General features: G+C 35.9%; 1 protein-coding gene across 2 annotated transcripts in view; it reads right to left on the bottom strand.

Annotated features, from left to right (window-relative positions):
* LOC106876948 (glucagon-like peptide 1 receptor) overlaps positions 1 to 12018 on the bottom strand; it is a 478818-nt gene that overhangs the window by 160114 nt on the left and 306686 nt on the right. For both annotated transcript variants that reach the window (XM_089350850.1, XM_089350851.1), the window contains exons 7-8: positions 11038 to 11200; positions 7589 to 7745 (exon numbers count right to left, since the gene is read on the bottom strand). In XM_089350850.1, the coding sequence (XP_089206976.1) occupies positions 7589 to 7745; positions 11038 to 11200 (320 nt within the window). The remainder of the gene's footprint in view (positions 1 to 7588; positions 7746 to 11037; positions 11201 to 12018) is intronic.

The raw sequence follows: 12018 nt of genomic DNA, 5'->3' as shown, positions 1-12018 counted from the left end.
ACAACAGATAGAAGAATAGAAAAAACAAAAAAACAAAAACAAAAAGATCAGCTGCAAGTGCGATATGCGATAAAAATGATATATTATGATATTTTGATACTCAACTGTTAATTATCCACTCATAAATCACTCCAGAGAATATACTTGATGCAAAAAACACAAATAAGCAAGCGAAAAAGATTTCGTTCGTCAGGCTGATGTTTCATTTATATGTTCTCTCGGGTGCATCTATATATGTGCAAATACATATATATATATATATATATATATACATACGTACATACATTCACACACACACACACACACACACATATATATATATATATTATTGCTGGTGATTCTATGTTGTTTTTGGCTTCTTTCTTCATCCCTGTCAAATTACGTTCCACATTTGCTGACTGTATCATATAAGGCTTGGTTAGAAACAGTTACATATAACATTCACAGAAAGATCTATCTATCTCTATATCTATCTATCTATCTATCTATCTATCTATCTATCTATCTATCTATCTATCTATCTATCTTTCTGTCTGTCTGTCTGTCTGTCTGTCTATCTATCTATCTGTCTGTCTGTCTGTTTGTCTGTCTGCCTGTCTGTCTGCCTGTCTGTCTGTCTGTCTGCCTGTCTGTCTCTCTGTCTGTCTGTGTGTGTGTTTATATATACATGTACGTATGTGTGTCGCACGCTCGCGTCTATGCATACGTCTTTAGTCCTATCTTTTATCATTTATTTCTTGCGACCATGCTGAGGCACAGCCTCGAAAGTTATAGTCGGACAAATCGATCCCAGTATTTATTTTCTTTTAAAGCTTAGTTCTCATTCTATCGCTTTTACTTTTCCGAACCGCAAGATAACGGGTGCATAAACAAACTAACACCGGTCGTCAATTGTTTATGGGGGACAAATAAATACACAAAGAAACATATAAGCACAGATACTTCCTATACGCACACACATACACATACACACACATACACACACACACATACACACACACATACACATACACACACATGTATGACATCCTTTTCGTTTCCGACTCCCAAATCAACTCACGAGACTTTGGTCGGCCAAGTTGCCGCACTTTAGAACTGAACTCGAGACAATGATTGACAAGCAATCTTGTTATGACACAACCACATTTAACTATGCATATAGTTGCGTGGGTATATTTATGCATATATACTTGCGTACACTCACACATATTATGTACGTATATATGTATGTATGTATGTATGCATGTATGTATGTTTGTATGTATGTATGTCATTACTCAGTTTTATTTGAAGATTTCTGGCCAATAGAGAAAGAACCGCTTTCTAACCTAGATCCAAGGTTCCATCACTGGAATTTCAAAAGCAACTACAGGATATTTTTGTATGTATGTATGTACGTACGAGGGGGTACCCAAAATAACCGGAAACGTTCTCTGTGGGACAAACCCATTGTAGTTCAGGTTTTCCCCGTCAGAAGCCACTTGATGCAACCCTCAGGCATCAGTCTGCAGACCGGCGTTGTCCACTCGTGTCATACTGCCACGTGTTTTACAATGCTTCTGTATGTCATTATTCAGTTTTATTTCAAGATTTCTTGCGATGGCTGAAACAAAGAAACAGCGTGCTTCAGTGAAATTTTGTTGTTTTTTCTTCTGCTGGGGAAAACGACAGCCGAAACAGTTGTCATGCTTCGAACAACTTACAAAGCTGCCGCCATGAGCAAATCACTGGTTTAAGAGTGGTTTTCACTTGTTGCTTGAGGACCAACCTCGTTCAGGGCGACCATTGACGTCCCGAACGAATGAAAACATCATGAAAATTCACGAACTGATATTGGAGGACCGTCACGGAACAATTGACACGCTTGTAGATATGACCTGTGTGTCCCAGAGCTCCTGCCAACGAATTTTGAGCGAGGAATTGCGAATGAAGAGAGTTGCAGCAAAAATTGTGCCTCGCTTGCTCACGGAACATCAAAAACAGTCACGACTGAATGCGTGAACTGAAAGAATAATTGGAAGTTGATCCGGACCTTTTTCCGAAGGTCATTACTAGTGACAAAAGCCGGTGCTACGGAATAAGCAGATGTAGAAGACGCGAAGAAAAAAAAAACGACGGAAGCCTTAAATGGCATCACTTTGAACGAGTATAAGTACTGCTTTCAACAGTGGAAAACGCGTCTGGACCGATACAGTGTTTCAAATGGAGAATACTTTGAAGGTGATTAAATTGTAAACGTATAAAACTAAGTGAATAAAATAATATTGCAAAATTCCGGTCCGTTTTAGGTACACTCTCGTATGTACAAGTGCAGATTTATATGTTTTGTTTTATCTATATATTATGTACGTATGCATATGTATGTATTTATGTACCTGTGAATGTATGTATGTATGTATGTATGTATGTATGTATGCATGCATGTATGCATGTATATACGAAATAGGTGAAAATTACTGAAATGTCATGAGTTAGTTAATGAGGCTGAGAGTAGAAAAGAAATAATAGATGAAGTGAGACAGACAACGAAACAAGACTGAAAGAAGTATAGATATATAAAGAAAAAGCAACAAGGTGAGGTAAGTACAATGAAAATAGATTTGGCAATGAAAGAAACAGAAGCGAATCTAACGAATCAGTTGATATACATATGTGTATGTATTTGTTTATACGTGATTGCCTGTATCTCTGTGTGTATACGAACGTATTTATCCATGCGTATATACCTCCATGCCTATTTACATATCACTACATATATCTTCTCCCTATATAACTATTTTTCACTTTCTGGTACTTATTTCAGTTATTGGAATGCGGATATGGTGAGGCAACACCTTGAGGACTTTAGTCGAAAAGAAATCAACCTATGTGCATTTTTCTCAATCCTGATACCTTTTTTATCGGTCTCTGTTGCTGAATCACAGGTTATGCAGACATAAACAAACTAACACCGGTGATCAAGTGGTGGTGGAATGACAAACACAAACGCAAAGACACACGCATGCATACACAGACACAGACACACACATATATATATATGAATATGCATGCATACACATACACACACACACACACACACACACATATATATATATATATATATATATATATATATATATATGATAAGCTTTAAGCCTATAAGCGATCACTTACCAACCGGATGATGTGTGTTCAGTTGTACAACATGGCAACTTGGGCAAGCGTCTTCTATTATATGTATATATATATGTGCAAATATATATATACATATATATGCACACACACACATATATATGTAAACACACACATATAAATATATGTATGTATATATATGTATGTATATATATATATATATATATATATATATATATATATATATATATATATATATATATATATATATATATAATGTGTATATACACATGTGTGTATATATATTTATATATATGAATGTATATACGTATGCATATAGGTGTAGCTGTGTGGTAAGAAGTTTGCTTACCAGCTGCATGGTAGCTTCTGTCACATTCGGTGATAATGTCTTCACAATCAACCCTGTCCCATTGCATAATTCATGAGGATCTAAATACCTTAGAAGCCCTATTGGCACTCCTACCTCCAGAAAAAGTTTATGTGGAGGAATTCCAGGTGGCTCAAGAGAATTAAGGAATTCAGTTAGGTAATGGACAGCTTGATTTTCATCAAGGACTGAATCAACTGATTTGTACTTCTTAATGACTGTTGGAATCATATTCATTAATTCATGGTTAATTCTTGCTATTGTCTCATTGTTTGGATTAAGAATTGTCCTTTCCCACAACCATTTATATGAATTATAATTATTACTTTTAAGTCTGGAATCACCCTGTTCTTCAATTCAGCTGGGGAATTCACCATGATAGCAATATGAGCCAAACTGATATCATCATTCCCATCAAGTGGTACTTTCCTATTTCCTAATTGGAGGAGGTAGGTTGAAAACTATTTTGCGCATTGGTCCCCATGTAATGAAGCTGGCACGTAAGTATTGAAGAAGAATTTCAGTACTTTATTCCATATGTATGAAGACATAATGCATGTTTTTATTGCATCAGATCTTGTTCGTTTCAGAACGACTGGTAATGTTTCTCTGAAGTCATCTGATAAAACTAATATAACTCCTCCCATAAATTTTTTGTTGCCTCTGATATCCTGTAAGGTTTTACCAAGAGCTTCCATTGCACCTCTATGTAACATGGTGCATTCATTCCAATTGATAGGTAGCATTGGCACAACACTTCTGCTGAACCTGAATCTTTGCTTATGTTACGATTTAGACTGTCACTTGTGACTAAGTTTAGTGGTAATTTAAAAGCAGAATAAGCTGTTCGTCCTTCTCCGAGAATGGTAGCAGCAAAGCCAGACAATGGCACAGCAACTGCAATTTTTGTTTTGTTGCCTTGCTTTGGAGAGAAGCAATGTTACAAACGTTTTGCGTGTGTCACCAGGAGCATCAAGAAAGAATATTCCTCTGCACACACACACACACACACAGATACATATACATACAGTATCAAACCACAGATAAAATGGAGGTGTGTGTGTGTGTGAGAGAGAGAGAGAGTGAAGGTGTGTGTTGTCATATATATGTACATACATAAATAATAGACGTACATATTTCTTGTATGTTTGTGTGTGTGCGCGCGCGCGTGTGTTAGAGAGAGAGAAAGAATGACACTTAGATATCAATCTCCCTCACACACACATACATATACACGGAAAAGATGTATACATATGTATTTATGTATGTACGAATACATGACAACACACCCCATCACTCATTTACACACATACAGACACACATACTATACATAAATGTATACAAACGTACATGCAAAAACACGTGTGCGTGTGTGGCTTATAAATACAAAGAGCTTAAGACAGCGTGAAAAAGAAAATAAATAAAATAAGTTTACGTAAATAAACGAAGTGTGCGAGTTCCAGCAAAATAATGCCCATATTTTTTGGGCGCCAAATGTTTAATTGCATAATTTTAAAGGGATGTTTGTGTAATAAAAAAATCAAACCTGGAGTGCGTGCGTGCATGCGTGCGTGCGTGCGTGCGTGCGTGCGTGCGTGCGTGCGTGCGTGCGTGCGTGCGTGCGTTCGTGCGTTCGTGCGTGCGTGCGTGCGTGTGTGTGTGTGTGTGTGTGTGTGTGTGTGTGTGTGTGTGAGAGAGAAAATATAGCAAAGAATAAATGAGATGGATAGGGAATGAAAAAATCGTATAAATAAACGCACGGTGAAAAGTGTCTTGTATCAAATATTTAAATTTGTGAATCTAGTAAATATTTCTTTCAGTAATTTATCGTAGTTGTTTACAAATTGCGAAACGAAAACAATAAAATTTAAACAGGGACAGATTTCGCCGTTGTTATGTCAATACCGGAAGTTGACATTGAGAAACCTTTTCAAAGAAGTGAATCTAATGTAGAGAATTTCATTAAAAAATATTCATTTTTCTTGTAAGTTAAGACGAACTGAAGTAGACTCGGGTGAATTTTCGTAAAATCTCCACCCCCTCCTAAAACAGTTACTCCCCAAAGTTTTATATATTCGAAACTGACATGATAGAACACATATTCGTAGAATATTTTATGAAGAAATATCCATAATTCTGAAAGTTATACCATGGAAATTATGTTGGGGGGGGGCAGAAATCTGTAGTTCTTAATACGACAGGCAGAAAATATATAAGAAATTTTAACGGAAAAGAAAGTATTGTAGGGGTTGAAGGGAAATTTGTCACTCAGTGAACCAATGAAATTACTTATATCAGTAATTGTGAATTTGTTTCTGTCAGTAATTTGTCGTTGTTTGTTTGTAAATAGGGATTCAAAACTTAGACTTACAATGTAAACAATAAAATGGAAGTTAAACAATGGCGTATGAAAATTGAAAATGAAAAGAATAAGGTCTGTAAAATGAAAGTGAAAACAAGAGATATAGATAGATGTTACAAGGAGATAGAGATAGACAGAGAGAGAGAGAGAGAGAGAGAGATGGATAGAGAGGTATACATAAGGAGATATGTTACGTCACTGACACTGGAAAACCGGAAGTAAAAATATTAAAATCTTTGAAAGACGTGAATGTAACATAAAATGCAGTATTTTTTATTTTAAAAAACTTCTAATAAAAAAATCAAATAAAGACCCTATAATATGTCCCTTTCGCCTTTTCGGGCCGATAAATTAAGTACTAGTGAAACACTGGTGTCAATGTAACCGACTAGTTCCCTTCCCCAAAATTTCAGGCTTACTGCCTTTAATAGAAATGAATTATGTATGTATTTGTGAAAGTGTGTACGTTTATACATATGTGTGAACGTGTTTTTGAGAGTCTACTATTCAACGTAAATATACGTAGGACACTATGAATATTTTTGTAGTCATTAGCATGATCTCAACGGCAGGTAAATATATATATATATAGGTTTTACAGATATGTATGTGAATAGTACTATCGACAAGATATTTACTGCAGTCACTGACCTGGCCAAGTACCAAGCTTCCTGCATTAAGCCTATCGTTCCATTTATAGCTCTACCAGTTTTCTTCCTCGTTTTCTTTCTCTTATTTTAACTTTATCCTCCCAAATTCTCAGTTTGTCTGACGCATGTAATATTCCGCCAAAATCAATGCATTTAGAATAAGAACAGGAGTAGGAATCAACCAATTAAAGAATGCCGTTATTCAAGCCCTGGAGACAGGACTTGAATTATAATATATTTTATCAACCCCGATAACATTTGAGCTCAAACAAAACATTCCAATGAAATACCACGAAAATATTCTGAGAAAATTTACTGATCACTTACATGTGCAATGACAAGACTTGATAACGAGTGCCCAGTTTTCGCTAATTGTTTTAGGTGCCTGAGTAGTCGCGAGCAGACATAAACATCCACTCGGTCCCCTCACCTTGACTTAGAAAAATATGCAGGAAATGAAAAGCGGAGGAAAAGCATGTTGGGCCGGCACCAAGCTGGTGCCCCTCTACAGTTGAGAAAACTGGAACAGCTTGAAATGAGGCGTCTTGCATAATGATACAACTCACCCACTAAGGCCCAGGGATTGAACCCGTACTTTTATAAACATGAGTCAATCACACTTAGCACTAATCCATGCGCCTTCACTCTCTTATGTAATATTGATTTCAAATTTTGGCACAAGACCAGAAATTCTTGGGGAGTGGGTAATTCGATTTTGAACCCAGAACGTAAAGACAGACGAAATACAGCTATGCATTTGTCTCAACGTGCTAACAATTCTGCGAGCTCGCGGCTTTACTCTCTTAAATAATATTAATAAACATTCTGTAGGAGGTAGTAAAAAAAATGTAGATGCGACAAAAAGAGCAATGGTTGCATAATGAAATACGTTCCTACTTAGACGGGGGACACGCAACATAAGGATAGCAACCTGTAACAAATCACTAAATATCATTCCATACTAAAAATTGACAAGAATATAATAAACAAAAATACTCATGAAATTAGATAGGTTTTAAGTAGAGAAAAATATATATATATATAGAAAGATTCTAAGTGCTCTATGGCGTCACTTACTCCATCCAAATATGATGTAGAGCTTGATGCCTCGTTGTTGAGTCATAAGTGTTCGATAAAATAACATCTGAAGATAAAGTCCTTCGATAAATATCCATGATTGGCTGACGGCGATACCGTAGTGGAATAATGTAAACAACAGACGACATTGCCAATGCTGAAATAAAAAGAAAGTCAATGACATTACTACACGATGGAACAGACAAGCGTATTCTACGTATATATATATATATATATATATATATATATATATATATATATATATATATATATATATATATAGAGAGAGAGAGAGAGAGAGAGAGAGAGAGAGAGAGAGAGAGAGAGAAAGAGAGAGATATAGAAGAGAGAGAGATATATATATAGAAGAGAGAGAGAGACATAGAGAGAAAGACATAGAGAGAAAGACATAGAGAGAAAGATAGAGATAAAAAAAGGTTGATTGTAAGTTAATGAGTAGCTACGATCCATTAATTTGTACACTTTTGATTGAGAATAATAAATGTGTTTTATGAGAAAAGAATCATACATCATAAGAATCATACGTAATTAATCCTATGACGTATGATTCTTTTGTAGTGTGTATTTACTGTTGATGTTCTTTTGCGATGAATACAGTCCAAAGAATTATGAAATAATTTCATTTTTCCTAGAATGAAGAAAACAAAGTTGCTGTAAGCTGATTTTGATCTCGGAACAAATGAAGCTCGACACCATTTCTATCATTTTACCGAAACATGGGTTAGACCTTCTTGATGGTCCCACGACATGCTAGAAGTTATAGCGAAATCTCTCTTAAATGACATTACTTTATCCTGTATAGAGTGACGCAAAAGTCTCTTTCAACTTTAAAAACTTAACATTTAAAAAAAAATAATAAAATGAATATCTTGTATCTTGTACATTGCTTTCAACTAAATGCGGAATTGATATCCGCAAATACTTTTCATTTTCAGCTTCACAGAGACAGTGTTCGGTGATAGCTCCTTATGTATCTAGTGTCAAGGTTATAGTATTTTGTCAAACATCATTTACTTGACCAGCTAGATTAGCAGCTAAATATGCCTCAAACTGTAAGCTATTTTCTTAAAAGAAGAAGACATTCGATAATGTAGTTTTAACTGCACAATATCCGAGAAAAACGGGAGGTCATGTTCTAGTGGACGTATGATCAAGCCTTTAATCGTACGTATACTTTGTCACAACAGACCTAGGGCGAAGTAACAAGCAACAGGTATCATAGCTCTTTTGACCCCATTAGAGAAGTGTAACGGTTTTCAAATTTTCACACTAGACCCTCCGGGTTATTCTTCACGAAATATCTTTCGTTTATTTCGCTGGAGACATTCACCCGCGTGTTCAGGCGCAATTTGAATTTCTGGTGCAATGTATGCTCTCCACTGCAGTCTTCCAATGCAATCTAAACTGTATTTTTTTCTTTTCAGGTTTTTCTTTATCATTTCTTTTATCTTTATTTCTTCTATTGCGAATCTCAACCTGGTGATCCCAGACGTTGTATGTTCCTTCCCTTTTCTGGTTTACAATCTAACGTTTGCCTTGCAAAGTATTTCTCTCGAGAGACCTATCTATTTTCACTTGCAACGTGTTATTTTCTAATGTGTTTCACTTTGTCCCAGACGTATTTGTTGCTCACAATTTCAGGATATCTAATATTTAGAAGATTATGAATATTTGGAGCTTTCTGATGATGCTTGCTCTCATTCATTATGACTCAGAAGCAAGCAATAAGATACTTTCATTTTGCTGAAAACATTGTTTATTGATATTCAGGCTAGGTATTCTCCACCAGTCGCATTAATCTTTCAGGAGTGCCAAGTTTGGTTATGGACACTACTCTTTCTCTTCCTCCAATCACTAAATTATGACTCAAATGAAAATCACAAAATTCTGATAGGCATTCGAGGCACACACATACACCAGCGTTATTGTAAAATTAATGAGTTTGCTTATAAGTGTCTAAAAAAATAAAAACTACTCAGGTTAATTTCACATTCTTCTGTCCACAGAAAATAAAATCAGTGGTATAACCACGTTCTTTATTTCTCACAGCGTAGTTTAAAATTGCCTTTTTATTTTAAATGGGTATAATCCTGTACTTTAAAATATGTTTTGTAAAAACACTGTGTAGTGGTCTGTGAATGAACTACTTAATCTACGTTGTATGCATATACTGTTAGCAGGCAATGTAAGAGAACGCTTGGGCGCTCATCTAGTCTTTATACTGTAAATAACAACAAACTGCTAACCTTTCTATGGATAGGCCAATCTCTCCGCAGAAGAACGAATCTCTCCGCAGAAGAACGAATCTCTCCGCAGAAGAACGAATCTCTCCGCAGAAGAACGAATCTCTCCTTCAAGAACGAATATCTAACAAGATTAAAAATTGTCAGATCGATTCCATTTTTTGGCCCTAGAGAGATTGTATGGCACTGAGGCTAAAATTGTACGTTTATTTTAGAAGACATACCTTACATACCTTCATGCATTGAAATATTGAATTCTTAGATATCGACTGCATCGTTTTCACCAAAGCTAGTGAGTCTACAAAGGTCATGGTCTTCGTCTCCTCTTTCTTACTCTAACTAAATTATGTAAGTAAAAAATACACGAAGCCTGGTTTATGACATGATGTTGGCGACATTTTCTATCGTTAATTAGAAGCATTACAACCGTCTGAAAAACATCCAGCGTACAGTGAACTTTGTAATAATTTGAAGCGGTATATTATGGAAGACAAATATAGTTTTGTATTTGTTTTAAATACAAAAAACATACGTCTTTCCTTTCCTCTTTCATGATTTATCATCTTGTAATATCGTCATTGATAGAACTACGACGTTATTTTATGACGTATTTCTTACACAAATCAACAAATCTGCATCTGTGATGTAATATATATGTGTGTGTGTGTGTCTGTACATGTTTGTGTGTGTTTATACGTGTGTGTGTGTGTGTGTCCATGCGTACACTCACGTATATTATCGGAAGATCTTGAAGCATGTGGAAAGACTATCCCGTAGTGCAATCTGAATGCAATACATACACACGCACGCGCACGCACACAAACACACGCGCACGCACACGCACGCACACGAACACACACACACACACACACACACACACATACACACACGTAGGTACGTTTAATATCAGTGACTGTTCTCCTGCTGCTGCATAAAAGCCATCCTCTATTTTCGTCATAACTTTCGGTTACATATATTATGAATGAAGTAGCTGTTAACATTTTCTACGCTAAGTGATATTGGACATTATAATTCAAACAAAAGAGGGCTAGGTTTGTTATGTGCGTGTGTATGTGAATGTGTGTATGAGTGTGAGTGTGTGTGTGCGCGCGCGCGCGTGTGTGTGTGTGTGTGTGCTCGTACGTGCTTGTGTAGGTGTGATTTTGTGTGTTTTATCTGACTTACCGATCCCGGTTTGAAGATTAACAAACCGCCCTTCTCTTCCATATCAATTGACATGGCATATCCGTAAGTGAATAAGTAGATACGCATCAAGGCGAAAATGGAGCGAAAACAAAATGCCAAGAAGAGGTTGATGTGTAGAATATTGCTTTTGTAATGGAACCGCCTAGCAGGAAAAAAAAAAAGAAAACGTACAAAGGTAAATATATATTATATCTCAAATAGACAATGTTTCATAAATTTATTATGAATTAGCAAAAAAAGAATAAAAGAAGGGAAAAACGAACAAAACATTCAGGGGCAGAAACAAACATTTTTTTTTTGTTTCCTAAAATGATTAGTAAAATAACTATGACACTCGTGAGATGATTGTTACAATCGATCGACGGTCTTTCGGAAGAGATATATCTACCTCGAGGTAAGACAAAGAACTGGGTGGTTGTTTCCTTCTGTGAAAGAATTTTTGACCAAAACCTTTAATTTTGAACATTTTTGCTTTCTAATCCCGTGCTCTTTTCCAATAAAGTATATATGGGCTTCAAATGTTGGCCCAATGCCAGCAGGTTTGGGGAAAGGGATAAGTCGATTAAATCGATCCCATTGTTCAACTGGCATTTATTTTACCACGTGCCCGAAAGGATAAAGTCAACTGTAGCGGAATTTGAACTCAGAACGTGACGACGGACGAAATGCCGCTAAGCATTTTGACCGGCGTATTAACGATTCTGACAGCTTTCCGCCTTCGATAAATTATATATTGGTACCTTCCTCTAAGAGATAGTGATAACTATTCCAAAACTCTTTAATCAAGTATTACACACGTCTCACGAGTGTAACAGTTTATTAATTCATTAGTACATAATATATTAGCGGTCGATAATAGAATAGTATCGAATATCTATGATTTGTTGGTTCTGGTTTGGATAACTAAATGTGGTTTCTTTGCCAGTCACGTAATCTGTCAGTTCGTTTGAAAACAAATAT

Source organism: Octopus bimaculoides, chromosome 4, assembly GCF_046866305.1.
Source record: "Octopus bimaculoides isolate indiv1 chromosome 4, ASM4686630v1, whole genome shotgun sequence".
Classification (NCBI taxonomy): domain Eukaryota; kingdom Metazoa; phylum Mollusca; class Cephalopoda; order Octopoda; family Octopodidae; genus Octopus; species Octopus bimaculoides.
This window is presented reverse-complemented; position numbering and strand designations above follow the sequence as displayed.